The sequence below is a fragment of the Phascolarctos cinereus genome, unplaced genomic scaffold (assembly GCF_003287225.1).
Source record: "Phascolarctos cinereus isolate Bilbo 61053 unplaced genomic scaffold, phaCin_HiC Scaffold_4;HRSCAF=312, whole genome shotgun sequence".
NCBI classification, from domain to species: domain Eukaryota; kingdom Metazoa; phylum Chordata; class Mammalia; order Diprotodontia; family Phascolarctidae; genus Phascolarctos; species Phascolarctos cinereus.
The window spans coordinates 700,083,314-700,099,912 of NW_027555847.1; the positions used below are offsets into that span (position 1 = coordinate 700,083,314).

At 43.0% G+C, this 16,599-nt stretch overlaps 1 protein-coding gene across 1 annotated transcript in view; it reads left to right on the plus strand.

The window, feature by feature from the left end:
• The window catches only part of MAPKAPK5 (MAPK activated protein kinase 5), a 53,250-nt gene that overhangs the window by 23,223 nt on the left and 13,428 nt on the right, over window positions 1-16,599 (plus strand). The window contains 4 exon segments of the mRNA XM_078154312.1: window positions 1,371-1,460; window positions 2,261-2,356; window positions 9,733-9,813; window positions 14,124-14,311. Coding sequence (XP_078010438.1) covers window positions 1,371-1,460; window positions 2,261-2,356; window positions 9,733-9,813; window positions 14,124-14,311 — 455 coding nt within the window.

The following is a 16,599-nucleotide window of genomic DNA, read 5'->3' on the forward strand; positions in this document are numbered from 1 at the left end:
GCTAAGGGTGGTGGGGAGAGTGTCTGTGAGTGTGTGCACGTGTGCCTCTGTGTGTGTGTGTGTGTGTGTGTGTGTGTGTGTGTGTGTGTGTGTGTAGCCTTCTTTTCTCTTTCTTCTTCAGTCTCTCAGTGTTTCTGAGATCTTTGTTTCTTTGAATTTCCCCTGGTCCTGCCTGTCTCTATCGAGAGCTGTATCCTTCCTCTTTGTGACCTTATGTTTGGTTGTCATAGAGATGATTTACCTCATGAACTCCAGCTGGAGAATAGGCCTCTTGAGAAGGTGAAAAGCTCAGTCTCAGAGGTTGTGTTTTCAGTCCAGCTGAGGGCAGAAAAATCATTTCCCACAGCACAAATAGTTCTAAGCAGAAAGTGCTGCCCAATTTTCCATGATGCCATTGAGTAGCAGAGAAGAATGTTATTTTTGGAATAACTGGGAAATGCAATCCTCAGGCTTTGAGTATCTCTAAAAAAATCATCTCTTCTGTTAGCATAACGTATCTTACATTAAAATTTCTTTTGGAATAAAGGATGCCTTGTGGTTTATCTTGAAGACAACAGAACCCAGCCTCCTGCCCCAAACCCACACATATAAACAACTTTTCAACATTTAGCATGAAAATCAGATGGAAAAATTCAGCTGGATGGTTTTAGATTTCTTTTCCTTCAAAGTCAGAACCTGAAGTTGAAGATCACAGAACGTAACTGGCTTCTGACCTCATCTCTATTGTTTATCATTGCCTGGGTCTAGGAAAATCAGTGTGGTGTAGCGGGAAGAATGAAGGACCTGGATCCAGGGAACTGAGTGTGAATCCTGCCTCTGAACCTAGGCAGATGTGCTCAGATCACTCCACCTCTCTGAGACTCAGTTTCCTCATCTGCAAAATAGGAATAATAGTACTTTCATGACCTACCTTACAGGGGTGTTGTGAGGAATGTCCTTTGTAAAACTTCCATTGTAATGGACTCTGGGGGCCTCTGATGCTCCCCGCTACAAAAATGTCTCTGGACCTCAGCTCGGCCTGAAAAGGACACGACTGATGAAAGCAAGCCTTGCTTTTTTAAAGAAGAATGCCCCACAGGTGCTCTCTTCCTGCTTGTCCTGTCAGAGAGCCCAAGCCTGCCTGGCTCGCCAGTGTTGGTGTCCTGGCAGCTTGCTGCTAAATAGGATTCTTTGGTTTCATTTGGTGTGATTGTTCTTTCATGTATTCTGCTTTGGGTTTCTCCAGAGGCATCATCTATTTGAAAATGTTTCCACTGCATTTTGGGAAAAAGGCTAATTGTTACCATTTTCCTTTGAGGTCTGACTAAGCGAGGGGAATGCAGCCAGTCCTCTCTCCTAAATTTCAATTGATTTATTGTATCCTTTTCCAGATAGCTTTGGCTTTGCAGCACTGTCACTTGCTAAACATTGCACACAGAGACCTCAAGCCTGAGAATCTGCTCTTCAAGGATAACTCTTTGGTGAGAAGCCTGGCTTTTTGGCAATTTTAAGTTATTCTTCCAACCCCAGCTCAGGCTACATGGGCCAAATCCAGAAGTGAGAGGGCAGGGAGGGCTTAGGTCAGAAGACTTCAGGGAGTACCAAAGCCCTGGTTTGGTCCTTTGCCAGCACCAATATATATATATATATATGTATATCACTGAAGGCCTGGGCCTTAGAAACCTTATGTGCTCAGTGTCGTCTCCCATAGCTATATTTGGCGTGAAAGAGAGGCCAGTTGCTGGGAGGCCGGGACCACCGTCAGTCCTGATTCCAGCCAGGGGAATGGAAGCGATAGAAGGAATAGGTCCTGTCAGTATAAGGGGCTGTTGCTTGGCCTTAAATTGAAATCTTGGGTTTGTTGGCTCCTGATAAAATCAATATTTTGACTCTGTTCATTACTTTATACTTGTTCTACTGACATAAGTTTCCCTCTAAGTTTTTCCTAAGTCTTATGACAAGTATTGAGTAGCATTAAGCTCTTTGCACTTAACTGTCAGTCTTTTTCTGGAATGGTCAGGGATTCAATCTGCTATTACAAGTAATAGGCCACTGATATTGGGACACAGTTGGCTTCAGGCCTAATTTTCCATTGTTTCTTTTCCTTGTTGGGACAGTTACAGTTAGTATATGGGAGTAAAGACATTTCTCAGTCTACATTAGTAAGTTGAACTGTTCCCCCAGACCTTGCTTACCCCAGACATTCATTTGGTTGTCATTCACCTGATATCTAATATCAGGCAGAACTTTCAAGTGACGTGTCCCACTTGCCTCATTTTAGGATGCTCCAGTTAAGTTGTGTGACTTTGGATTTGCCAAAATTGACCAAGGGGACTTGATGACGCCACAATTCACCCCTTACTACGTAGCACCTCAGGTAAGAATGAGCTTTTCCTGTCCCAGAAGCATTTTTGTACGTGAAGAAATGGACACCTTGTGTATTAGCAACCTCTTGATACCATCACCTTCTTTCATTCTTAGGATGCACACATATTGTCTTATAAATGAGAGCTTTTAGAAATAAGATCCCAGAACTTGGCCAGTATTTATTTCCTTTGGGTGTTATTCACAGGATTAATTTGAGAAATATGGGATGATTTTCACTCAGACCTGAGTTAAATTTCTCATTCACACATGAGTTTTCATTTGCACCATTGGTTCAGAGATGAAAGCATAGAACACGAATGGTTAATGGGGGCCGAAACACCAGACAAGTGAAGAATTGGAGGAGAGCATCTTATTGCCCTTAGCAGATGGTCTGGACCAGCTCCATTCCAGGAAGGAGCTGCAGGAGAGGTCCTGGGAGCATAATTTAGAGCTGGAATTGGCTCTAGAGACCTAACAAGGTAGTGGTATACGGCAGAGCTAGGCTTTGAAACCAGGTCCCCTGACCCTAAAATCGTCCAGTATTCATTCTGCTTCTGAACCGCTATTGATGATCTTTGAAATAGTAACAATAATAACAAAAGCATTTATAAAACACTTGAAGGTTTATAAAGCATTTTATAAATACATATAATATATTAGCATGTCGTGTGAATATGATATAATATAAATAAATATAATACACATATAAATAATTTCAATCCTCATAACAGCTCTTGGGGTTAGGTCCTATTATTATCATCCCCATTTTATAGATGAAGAAACTGAGTCAGGCATAGATGAAGTGACTTTCTCAGGGTCACACAGTGTCTGAGACCACATCTGATCTCAGGTCGCCCTTATTCCAGGTCCAGCAGTCTATCCATTGTGTCACCTTGCTGCCTCAGTAATGATAATTAACAATATCATTACCATCATATGACAGTTATTTGCAAGCAGTATGATGATACATACTTGATATTATAATGATGATGATTAACATTGTGTTCTTAAAATAATATTATTGTAATAGTAACAATAATAGCTGAGCCTTCTAGCAATCTGATGAGAGAGATACTATTATTATTTTTCAGATGTGGAAATTGAGGCTCAGTGTTTAAGGGACTTTCCCAGTGTTATACAGTTAATCACCGTGAGCAGCAGGATTTGAACCCCTGGGTTTCTGATCCAAGTTTAGCCTCCTATCCACGTTGCCATGGACCTTTCCACAAAAAGTTGTGGCGATTTGGAGGAGTGTACACGGCTGAAGAAGAGCTAATGTCCTGATTCTCAAAAAGGGAAAGAAAGTAGAATTTACCAACTGACAGACTTGGACTTCAGGGCCCAACAAAGTGCTAGAGTGTGTTAGTAAAGGGAGAGATGGAGAGCATTTTCAAGGGAAGTGGTGATCACCAAGAGAACCACTGTGACTTCCTCAGGAGCCAGCCATGTCAGACTAACTTCATTTCCTTTTTTTTTGACAGTTAACTAGGGTGGGAGATGATGGGCTTGCTGAGATAAAGTTTACATAGACTTCAGAGCAGAGTATTTTGACAAAAATCTCCCATGTTACCTTTGTGGACAGAACAGAGAAATATGGGCTAGTCGTTGAGAGAGAGGTGGAGCTGATGAAATGATGAGACATAAGAGGGTAGTCATCAGTGGCTCTACATTAGCTTGGGGAGATGTCTCCAGGGGAACTCTGCTTGGTCCCAGGCCATTGAACGTCTGTATCTGTGACTTAGATGAAAGACTCTTCACAAAGATTCCTCATCCTTAGATGAAAGCTCCTCACATTTGCCAATGGCACAAAGCTGGCATGGACAGTTGATTCAAGATTGATTCAGGATCCAGAAAGATCTCAACAGGCTCAAGCTGGCTGTGGACTCAGTCTCATAAAATGACAGTTAATGGGGATCACTGTAAAGGCCTGCCCTTGAATTTAAAAGGTCACTGCCCAAATAGAGGATCAGGGGGCTGCAGCAAGGGGACAGTTCAAGTGAAGAAGGCCTGGAAGTCTAAGTGTCCTTGAAGTTCCTGAGAATTCAGCTCTGGGTCATGGCAGCCCAGGAGAGGTAGGGTGCTGTCAGTCTGCAGTAAGGGAACAGCCAGCTTCAGAATGAGAGAGTTTATAAGCCTGCGTTACTCTGTCTTGGTCAGGCCATGTGGGGAATGTTGTGGACTGTTTGGGGAACTGCAATAAGGAGGATATTTAATAAGCTTCAGAGAGGATTTGGGAGGAAGGCAGCCAGGATAATGTCCTCATGGATACATACCCTCATTGTGATTTCTAGGTATGTAATTCTTGTGATTTCTGTAATACAGAGTTGATAAGCTTTGTTCATTAATTAAACTCATACCTTACTGATTCCCCCTTCTTCATGGAGGTTTTTCTCTAAAATGGGGCCCCAAAATCTCATCAATTTATTTTTAATACCCATAAAATCTCAAAGGTGGGAAGGACTTTAGATATCATCTAGTCTAAAATATATCTTTTTCAAAAATTAAATTTTTTTCAATGAACAAAAATCCATTTTCCCCGTCTTATCACCTCTTCTTCCACTAGGAGAGAAAAACAACCCTTGTACAAATATGTAGCCAAGCAAAACAAATTTCTGCATTGAAAATGTCAAAAAATATATGTATCAGTCTGCACCATAGGTCTATCACCTCTCTGTCAGGAGACAGGAAGCAGGCTTGATTGTGGTCCTCTGGAATTGAGGTTGACGTTTGCGTTGATCAGAGTTCCTAAAAGTCTTTCAAAATTGTTGGTTTTGACAATGTTGTTACTATAAAAATTGTTCTCCGGGTTCAATTCACTTCTCTCTGCATCATTTCAGGTCTTCTCAGGTTTCTCTGAAGCTGTCCCCTTCATCGTTTCTTATATCACAATAATATTTTATTACAGTTTGATACCATAAGCCATTTTTTCAATTGATGGGCACCTCTTTAGTTTCTAGCTCTTTCCCACTACGAAAAAGCTGCCGTAAACATTTTTGTGCATAATGATCCATTTCCTTTCTTTGATTTCTTTGGATTGTAGGTGCTATTGCTTTCCAGAATGGCTAGGCCAGTTCACATCTCTATCAGGAGTATACATTAAAGTGCGTATTTCCCTCCAGCTTCTTCAGAAGTTCTCATTTTCTTGTTTTGTCACTTTTACCAATCTAAGGAGTATGAGGTAGAACCACAAAGTTGCTCGAATTCCACTTCTCCAGTTATTAGTAGGAGCATATTTTCATATGACTCTTGATAGCTTAGATTTCTTCCTCTGAAAACTGCCTGTTCATATCCTTTGACCATTTATTATTTATGGAATGATTCTTATTCCTATAAATTTAAATTAGTTCCTTATATATCTTGGAAAATGAGACCTTTGTTGGAGAATCTCTATAAAAATTTTTCCTGGTTACTTTCTTCCATTCTAATTTTAATTGCATTGGTTTTGTTTGTGCAAAAACTTTAAATTTTTATGTAATTGAAATTTTTCTTTTCTGTAATTCTCTCCTGTTTGGTCATGAATTGTTCCCCTATTTATAGATTTGAAAGGTGATTCTTTCCTTGTTCCCCTAATGCATTTATTTTGTTACTCTTTGTGTCTAAATCATTCATCCATTTGGAGCTTATCTTGGTATGTGATATGAGATGTTGATCTATACCGGCTTTACCCTGACCTATTTTCCAGTTTTCCTATTAGTTTTTGTTGAATAGTTCTTATGCAAGTAACTGTGATTGCTGGGTTCATCAAACATTAGGCTACTGCATTTGTTTGCTTCTGAGTTTTGTGTACCTAATCTCTTAAAATGATTGATCTCTCTTTTTTGACCAGTACTAAGTCATTTTGATGATTACTGTTTTGTAGTGTAATTTGAGATCTGCTACGGCTAAGATCCCTTCCTTTTTTTTTCCTTTTCCATTATTTTCCTTGAGATTGTTGACCTTTTAGTCCTTCAGATGAATATTGTCATTATTTTTTCCAGCTCCATAAAGTAATGCTTTGGTAATTAATTTGGATAGTACTGTTATTTTTCTTATGTTAGCTGGGCCTACTCATGAGCAATTAATAATTCTCTCGAACCATGTTTTTTTAAAAACATTTTTAAGGACACTTTTTGTTTTTTTTGTTGGAAAGGCAGCTGCATAACATAGTGATTAGAGAGCTGGACTTGAAACCAGAAGGATCTGGATTCAAGCTCTGCCTCTGACATTCTGACTGTGTGACCCTGGGTAATTTTCTAAGGCAGGAATTCATTTTTTTAAAAAATTTATTTTAATTTATCAACAATCATTTCCATAAGCTTTTGAGTTTAAAATTTTTCTCCCCCACCATCCTTGTCTTCCTCACCAAGATGGCATGCAATCTGATATAGGCTATACATATACATTCCTATTAAACTTTTCACATTAGTGATGTTGTAAGGAAGAATTAGAACCAATAGGAGGAACCACCAGAAAGAGAAGACAAAACGAACAGAAGAAAAAAATAGCAAATAATATTCTTCGATCTGCATTCAAACTCCATAGTTCTTTCTTTGGATGTGGATAGCATTTTCCATCATGAGGCCTTTGAAGATGTCTTAGATCCTTGCATTTCTGAGAAGGGCTAAGTCTATCAACGTTAGTTATCACACAATATGGCTATTACTGTGAGCGCCATTCTCCTGGTTCTGCTCACTTCACTCAGCATCAGTCCATACAAGTCTTTCCAGGTTTTTCTGAAGTCCACCTCTAAGGCAGGGATTCTTAACCAATATTAGGTCCTGGATCCCTTGGGCAATATAGTGAAGCTTATGGACCCCTTCTTAGCATTATGTTTTTAAATGTATAAAATAAAATGCATAGGGTTATAGAGGAAACCAATTACATTGAAATACAGTTATCAGATATTTTAAAAAATATTCATGGACCCCTGCTGTAAGAACTGTTGCATAGAAGGTGCCCACTTGCATTGGTAGAGAAAGTTTCTTCACCTGGGAGTTCCCCACAGTGAAATCACAGATCCAGTTCCAATTTTTTTGCTTTTTTTCTATTGCTTTCATTTCCAGTTATATTACTCCTTCATTTCCTACACAGTAAGCCGTCCTTTGTAATAGAGTAAAAAAGAAGAGAAGAGAAGAAATCAGTCCTGCAAAATTAACCAGGGTATCAGAAGAGTCTGATGGTGTATGGCAGGCCTGTACAACCTGCAGCCGGTGGCGCCGTAAGCGGTCCATGGGCCGCAGGTTGTACAGGCCTGGTACAAGGAATGCCTCATACCCGGAGTCCCCTATCCTGACAAAGCATGGAGAATTCTCTTTTCTAGGTTTAATCATGGTCATTATAATTACAGAACCTTTAGTTAGCTTCTTTTTGCTCTTTCAGTTTACATTGTTGTTATCATTGTTGTGTTTTCGTGGTTCTTCATACTCTCTTCCGCATTAGTTCATATAAATCTTCAAGTTTCTCTGCATTCATCATATTCATCACTTGTTGTTTTTCAGTCGTTTTCAGTGTTGTCTGACTCTTTGTGACCCCACTTGAGGTTTTCTTGGCAAAGTTACTGGAGTGGTTTTCCATTTCCTTCTTCAGCTCATTGCAGATGAGGAAATTGAGGCAGACAGGGTGAAGTGACCTCCTCAGGGTCACACAGCTAGTAAGTGTCTGTGGCCAGATTTCAACTCAGTACTGGAAGATAGCCATGATGTTCCTACTGAGTTTTCTGTCTTCAGGTTAAGCATTCTTAGTGTCTTTAGCTAATCGTCTTCATGTGGCCTGGCTTCCAGTCAGTTCACCGTAGTCAGCTCCCCTGAATGGGATGTAGTTTATCCCTCCCTCTGCAAGTTGTTACTTCCTTTTCTTCTTTGAAGGACAGCTAGGTAGCTCAGGGGATAGAGCACTGGGCTTGGCATCTTTGTGAGCTTAAGTCTGGCCTCAGACACATGCTGGCTGTGTGACCCTGGGCAAGTCACTTCACCCTGTTGGCCTCAGTTTCCTCATCTGTCAAATGAGCTGGAGAAGGACATGGCCAACCACTTCCGTGTTTGCAAGAAAATCCTAAATGGGCTCATGAAGAGTCAGACACGACCAGAATGACTCAGCAAGACTGACAGCTCCTCTCTGTGTCTAGTCCTTCCATGTTTTGTGGATCGCCCCTGATGGTCCAGCTCCCATCTCACCCTCTCATCCCTGACGATAAGGGGAATATCCTTCTGAACAGATATTTATTAAATGCCTGCCGGGTGTCAAGCTTGGGCACATATACAGTATTCCCTGATCTTCCAGTCAAATAGTCCTATCCGAAATAAATGAGTTTAGTTTAGTGTGACTTGTTTTTGATGAAGCTCTTCTGCCTATTAATGATCATCACTCTTTCAAAATGATCATGAACTGTTCATTTAATTATGAATTTTGGAGGTTTGCAAGGAATCAAAGTCAAGCTCATCAGCCCCTAGTTTGCTGACTCTACTTAAGTCTTTCTGTTTTTGAAAATCCAGTCAGTATTTCCCTCTTTTTAGTTCTGGGAAACATCGTTCCTTCTCCATGATCTTTCAGCTCTGAGCAGCCACAGACTCCAAGTCTTTTAGGACCCTGGGAAGGGCTTCATCTGAGGCTGGTGACTTGAACTCATTGATTCCATCCAGGGGCTCGCTTACTTCTCTTGGTTTTCGAAGACCTATTTCTGTCCATTTTTAGAGATGGGTTAGCTTTTTCACACGACTTTGGCAGAAGCTTGTTTTCCCATCACCTAGGAATGGGCTCTTAGGAGCCTGAAAAAGTGAATACCTCTCCCAGAAAAAGGCAGCACAAACACTGAATTTGGAGTTAGGGAACTTGGGTTTGAATCCTGTCTCTGCTACTTCCTGTTTGACCTCAAGAAAGGTCGTTCCTTCTGTGGCCCTCAAGCATCCTCATCTGCAGAATGAGGCGGTTGGTCTAGGTAATTTTTTTCTGGGGTCCTGCCCAGTTTTAAAGCCAGAGAATGGCGCCTTTGAAAGAAGTGCCGTTGTCTCCCTTCCCTCGATTAGGAAGTTGTTATGGGTCTGTAAGGAAACGCATGAACAGCTCCTTTCTCACATTCCAGTAGCCTGGGAACAGGCTCAGAGCAGTTCATATGGATTTCTCAGTAGAATAAACACTGACAATAATTTACATAGCAGAACATGAGTAAAATGTGTTCCTAGCACAGCAAGATATATTTTTAGGAGAGATGAACTTTCCCAACTGGATCCTAACCTGGCAGGGAAGGAAAAGGACTAGAGATGTGTGTGTGACTGGAAAGCTGACTGAAGCTGAGTTGACCTTTGTGGTTAGCAGTTGTTTGACCCTGTGACCCTCCTAGACGTCCTAAAGCCCAGGTGAATGGCATTTGTGGTTAATGGCGATTTTTCTGCCTTTGGCTTGTTCTGACAGGTATTGGAGGCACAAAGAAGGCATCAAAAAGAGAAGTCTGGGATTATACCTACCTCGCCCACACCCTACACTTATAACAAGGTAAGCTTCTTGGATGCACATCTCCTTGTCATCTCCTTATGGGAGGTGCCCATGGGAGGTGGTACAGAGAGTAGTTAGTCACTTTTGGTATCTGCCAGGAAGAGCCTGGAGCTGTAGCCAGGGCAGGGTTTTGCCATTTTTACCTGTTGCCTGATGTGTGATAACAGAACAGTGGAATTTCTGTGGGAGGACCCACTGGCTGTGATTACTTTCAGGGCTGTTTGTGCTTTTCTGTGGGAAATGGAGTTCTCACTTGGTTCCATTTTGCCAGCTTTGTGTTCTGTTGTATCTGATTCTATTTTGGAGCTGTGGTTCTCAAGCATTTTTGAGAACTTCTCTTTTGGGGACAAAAGATCCCTCAGAGCTACTTTCATTGACACTCCTCCTTTTTGTTAGTTCAAAATGAACAGGAAGAGTGAGGCTGCTTTTGATGAGACATTAATGAAGGGCTGTCTGATATTTTCTGAAAGATAACAAAGGAATTTGTGCCAGAAATAAGTGTAGCAGTTTCCATGTCATAGACACTCAGACACTTATGCAAGTGTCACCTTTGGATTGCCCACACCAATAAAATCACTGATCCTTGAGGTGTTGAAGATGATTACATAAAAGAATCTCTTCTTGTTCAGAGGACTGTCATAGGATTGTAGTTCTAGAGCTGGAAGGGACCTTTGAGGCCATCAAGTCCAACTCATTCTACAGAAGAGGAAACTGAGGCCAACATCCCACAGCTAGCGAGTGACTAAAGTGGGATTTGAACTTGGGTCTTTCCTGACTCCCAAGCCCAGTGGTCTGTCTTGTAGACCAGACTTTGGGAATAACTGCTCTAGAACAGTATAGGTGTAGGGGCGTGAGGAAAGGACTAAAGGGGCTAATGTAGTGGAGCCCTTAGGGTTCCTAGGGCCTTAGGATAGAAGTAGACATTTGGGAGGTAGATAGTGCAGCAGGACGGGAAGAGCCACACCTGGGGTTTCTGAAGATCCAGGGTCGAGTCCTGGCTTTATCATGAACCATAGCCTCGATCAGGTTATTTAACTTCTGGGCCTCCCAAGTTGAATGGTCGAATGGGGTGGTCTCTAAGGTCCCTTCTAGCCTGAAGATGCAGGGGTCCTGTGTCTGCCATCCCATAGCCCGTGTGCTCATCATTGTGTCAGTGATGCAGCAAACACCCCTTAGGTGTCGCTCAGGACATCCAGTCACTAGAGTCATTGTTCAGTTAGGTTTTGGATGTTTTGTCAAACATCAAGGCAGGCTATCCAGTCAATCAGTGAAGCAGACATAAAGTACCTAGTGTGTGCTAGGCACTGAGGAGACAAAGACAAAGGGTAAACAACTTCTGCCCTCAGGGAGCTTATATTCTATCAGGGAAAACAACCTGGGAAAATATGGGTAGATACAGGTTCAGTACAAGGGAGGTAAATATCCAAATTAACAGGACTTTTGATGGATTAAACCAACTGTTAACTATCATGTAGACACAACCTTAGTTAATCAGTCAGCAGGCATTTATTGGTGTCTCCAGCGTTCTGGGCGCTGTGCTGCAGGGGAGGGATCATAGAGGCCTGACTGTCTCCTCTGGCCAAAAGGAGCCAGCAGAGCCCCCCAACCCCCACTGTGTGACCCGAACCTTTGGGAAGTGGTTAACAAGGTAAATACAAATACAGCACAACTTTGGTAATGTTGTTTTGTGGCTTTCTAAGTCACTGTGTGGTAGATCTTCTCTTCTTATTTGAGTTTGACTCCCCGTCGTGCAAAGGACTTAAATATCCTTGGAGATCCTGTGTTGTGTGGCCCCCCAGCCCAATATTTTCGCTCCCCTGAACTGCCTTGCCTGTCTTGGTGACTGCGTATTGAGTGCTTACTGGGTACAGAGCATGGCGTTGGGCAGGGTACAGAGTGTGGCTAAGGCAGGAGCTTGGTCTGCGTACAGTATAGCAGGGAGGAGGATAGACCAACATCCATCATTAGAATCTAGCACGTGCATTGCAGGGCTATGAAACTCAAACCTTTGACCAAGATATTTGACCTGGCTTTCTCGAGGGAGTAAGTAACAGTGATTTGAGCCTGTTTTTCTCAAGGGCTTGTTATTCTTAATAAAATGTCAAATTGGTGGTGATTTGGGTTTAATGCAGCACTGTGCCAGGGAGATTCAAGAGTGCTTCTCTCATATTCGTAATCCTTAGTCTTCCTGGGACCCAGTTGGTAGGGCACCTCAGGAGCTCAATAGAAATTCCCATTTGGTATGTGTGCGCTCGCTCACTCTTTCTCTCTGTCTGTCTGTCTGTCTGTCTCTCTCTCTCTGTATATATAGATAGATAGCACATACCAAATATATATAAAATACATATAATTGTAATGATGTAAAAAACCAAAAGATAGCAATAACATGTTAAAATACATGCATACATGTATATCTATATATTATTGCTATCTTTTGGATTTTTACATCATTAAAATTTCCCCTAATATTCCTTTTCCTCCTCTTCCCAGAGGATCATCCTATATAAAAATATTATTTTTAAAGAAAAAAGAAAGAAAGAAAAGAGTCAGCAAAACGAACAGAGGTTGGCCTTATTGATATCATCTCAATTCAGTTTACAAGGAAAGTGCCTTTGGAGAACAGTGACATCTGGCCGGGGTAGAAGCCATTAGCTGGGTGGAAGAACCTATCATATCCCTTCCCTAGAAGGCAGACCCTCTTGGGCAGACCTGGTTAGTGTTTCCAGGGCGGAGGGGTTGTCACTTGGCAGGTCAGCTTGATAGAATAATTAATCCTAAAGGGTCTTGATTTCCCTAAGAAATGGGCCTCTGTTTGCCTTGCTTTCATTTTGTCTTCTCAGTGAGGTGGGTAGCCTAGTGAGAATGAAAAGAGACAGTTCCTCCTCTCCACTGTCAGGAGCTTCTGAAACAGTGCCTGAAACTCTGTTGAACGAAGCCACCTCCGAAGAGCCCCGAGAGGCCAGTTGTCAGGGAGCCGGTCCCTGTTGTGGCAGATACACTGGCCTGCTTTGCTTAGAGAGGTGACCTCTGTAGGCCATGTGGAGCCAGGCCCTAAGGACAGCTGGCAGGACTGTTATCCAGAAGGAGAGTTGTTCTTTTACCTTGTCTCGCCACCAAGAACAAGGCTGGTTGGTGCTAGTCACCTGTTGAATAACCTTTTAGAATTGGACAAGGCCAAAGCTGAGACTTACTTCAAGAGCCTCTAGTCCAACACCTGCGTTCTGTGGATAAAGGAATTGAGGCACCTGTGGGTGAGGGCGTTCACCCATCTCCACACTGCTGCTACTGCTGCACCTCAAAGGGGGGAGACAGCTGGGCCTCCTGCCGGCTTGGACTCGGGAGGCCAGGATTCCTGCCCCGGCAAGGAGCCACCTTTTTTTCAAAATTCAAGCACTGCAGTGTGAACTATTTTCATCACTGCTGTTCTAACAGAAGGACCCATTGTGGGGGCAGGGGCAGATCGCAGCGCATGTGACATGACAGTCCCCTGGGAGGTGTGGTCGGGGTCTGGAGAAGGGCTGAGACTGTCTAGAAGAAGAGAGAGTCCCCTTGGCCAGAGCCGAGGACTTGCCCCATGTCTGGTGATGTGCTTACCAGAGAATAACTCTGCTTTTGTCAGAGTGTTTCCATCTGTGCAGAAAGGCCTGGGAGAGTGTTTGCTCAGCATCAGAGACTTAAGGCTAGAAGAGTCCTTAAAGGGCAGCTAGTCCAACCCCCTCATCTTATAGATGAAGAACCTGGGGTACACAGGAAATGACTTGTCCAGGGTCACTTGGCTAGCTGACTAGGGCATTGTCCTTGAGGCCTCTTAAGATGTACCAGGAGTTACTTTGGCAGTCCCTTTCAGAAGTCATTATGTTGATTGAGTGTCAAGGTCAAGTGTCTTTTCTTCCCTAAGCAGGACATCCACCCATGACCTGGCTTAGATTTATTCTTATGCACCAGGAAAAGAATTGTGCCTTCCATCTTAGTCCAGGCTGGTGATTGAACATATGCTTTGGGGCTGGCAAAGGGGAAGACACGTGACATCATTTACATTTTCCCCCTGGAGCAGCTTGTAATAAATGTTTGTTGAACTGAATGTATTTTGTGTCTGGGTATTGCTTTGGCTGCATAAAAATAAATACTTTGAATAGGAAGGTTTGCTGTCTTAGGAGCTGGGAATATTTCTCTCCAGCAGTGGTAACCTACACTCCAGACCAGCTAAATGTATTCCAGATAGCCTGTCTGCTACAGATCAAGTGAGGTTTGTTTCCTGGCTCTTTCCCATCCCCCGTTGTGCCCCAAAGTGACCTTCTCCTTGCTTTCAGAGCTGTGACTTGTGGTCCTTGGGGGTGATCATTTATGTGATGCTGTGCGGCTACCCACCTTTTTACTCCAAACACCACAGCCGGACAATTCCAAAGGACATGCGGAGAAAGATCATGACAGGAAGCTTTGAGTTTCCTGAGGAAGAATGGAGCCAAATCTCTGAGATGGCCAAAGACATTGTGAGAAAGTGAGTCCACTGAGGCTTTGTTCTGTTACCTCTCTGTTATTCATTTGAACAGATCAGCTGGGACTGGGAAGGGTGGAGGAGGGCTAGCATTTGTGGGTGGACAGGGGAGGGATTGCTGGCATGACCTCCCACTTCTGTGGAGGGATGATGAGCCCAAACAGCTGTGTTTTTCCACGACCCTTGGTATTTCCTTGTTAACTTTTACTGCTTTGCCTGAGGCCGGAAACCCAGAATGGCTGAGTTAGAGAAGACATCCCTGTGGCCCTTTTTGGTCTAAGCCGTGCAGGGGACAGGTACTCTTTATGTTATCCTCAATGTGGTCATATTTATCATTTGTTTGGAGGTCTGTAATGACCAGTGGCTCACTCTCTAGTCAGGCAGCCTGGTCCACTTTAAAAGAAAAATGAAGCCTGAGTTTCCCTGTTTCCCTGAGGCTGGAATTACAGGCAGGGGCTGCCCCGCTCTGGTCAGCTTAGGAGCTTTGCAGCTCCAGAGGCTCGCTGTGTGGACCCCTTGGCAGCAGGGACCCCAGGCGTGCCTCTTCCTCGCTGGCCTGTTCCATTTTGGAATGCCCTCATTCTGAGTAAGTTTTTTCCTCACATTGAACTGAAAACCAGCCTCCCCCAAGCTTCCCTCCTTTCTCCGCGTTCTGTCCTCAGGGGCTGGGCAGAGCAAGTCCAGTCCCTCTTTTGCAGGACAGAAGAGCTGACATTGATAGAGATATTTGAGGTTTGCAAAGGCAGCTCAGTGGTATAGTAGATGGAGCACTGGGCCTGGAGTCAAGAAGAACTGAGTTCAAATCCAACCTCAGACATTTACGAGCTGTGTGACCCTGGGCAAATCACTTAACTTGGCTGGCTTCAGTTTCTTCATCTGTAAAATGAGCTGGAGAAGAAAATGGCCAACCACTTTAGTGTCTTTGCCAAGAAAACCCCAGTTGGGGTCATGAAGAGTCAGAAATGATCTCCTGATTCTTCTCTCTTCATGTACAGTCTCCCAGGTTTTTCATCCAGTTTTGATTATTAAGAGATGATTGAAGCAGGGCAAGTCAAAGAGGATGGACAGAGAAGTAAGTAATGTGCCAGAAGAATGGAATCAGTAGCACTAATGCCTGCATGGGCCAAGCTTGGACAGAAATGCTGTAGGCAGCAGAAGAGGACTTGGATTGAAAATAGCCTCAGAGGGCCTCCCGGTAACCAGGTTCAGTACTGTTTGGTTTCTGAGCTGGGCGTCCTTAAAGTGGTCTAGCAGCAGACAGAGTGACCTATTGAATAGAGAGTTCAAATCTTCCTCTGAAACTTATCAACTCTGTGATGTGGAGCAATCTGCTTAACTTCTTACATAGCCTCAGGCAAGTCTCTAAGACTTACTAAGTTATATCCAGCAGAATGTAAACTCTTTGAAGACAAGGACTTATTTTTGTCTTTGCCCACCAAAGCACACCTTAATTATTTATTTTTTGTTTAGGCCTTTGATTTCATCAGCCTCTAGGAATCTTTTGGTGTAGAGATTCCTTCTACATAAGCATAGCAACAACCGATTTGTGTCTTAGAGCGTTCTTGGGGGCACTGAAAGTTTAAGTTATTCCCTAGTCCTGGTCATACAAGCCAACCTGTCAGAGGCAGAGATTGAACCAGGTGTTTCTGATTCAGTCCCGTCCTCTGTGACAGAGGCTTTCTAAATGCTTGTTGAACTGAAGCTGTCCATGGGTTGTGTGAGGTCTCTCTAATAATGCCGTCACACATCGTTGGCTTACTAGATGGTGATGTGTTGGGGAAAATAGATTCAGAAAGGGCTATGCTATTGCTGATGGTGGGTGATGATAACGTAACATAGAAATACTTCATTATTGTTTCATTTCTGTTTCCTCTGCCGAGGAGAATATTCTTTGAACTGGAAAAGCCAGAAAATAGCTAAAAGACAAATCTAAACCCGAAACAAATAAGGAAATAGTAAGAAAACACTTAGTATGACTTTTAAGTCACCTGACCCAGATGAATTCTAAAGGTGCTGAAAGAATTGGTGGATGTGCTAGCTAAGCAACCGTCAGTGATCTTGGAGAGTCCTTAGAAATCAGAGAGGTGGTGCAGGATTGAAGAAGGTCAGCTGTTATCCTGGGTTTTGACAAAAGGAAAGAGGATAGAGGGTCAACACCTTGTTGGAGTTGTCCAGAAAGGCAGTGGATTGCCTGAAGAGCAGTGGGCTCATCTTCCTTTTGGAGTCTCCAGACAGATGCTGCGTGCCTTCTCTCCAAGTGCGTTGTCTGTCATTTGTTGGATATTCCTGTC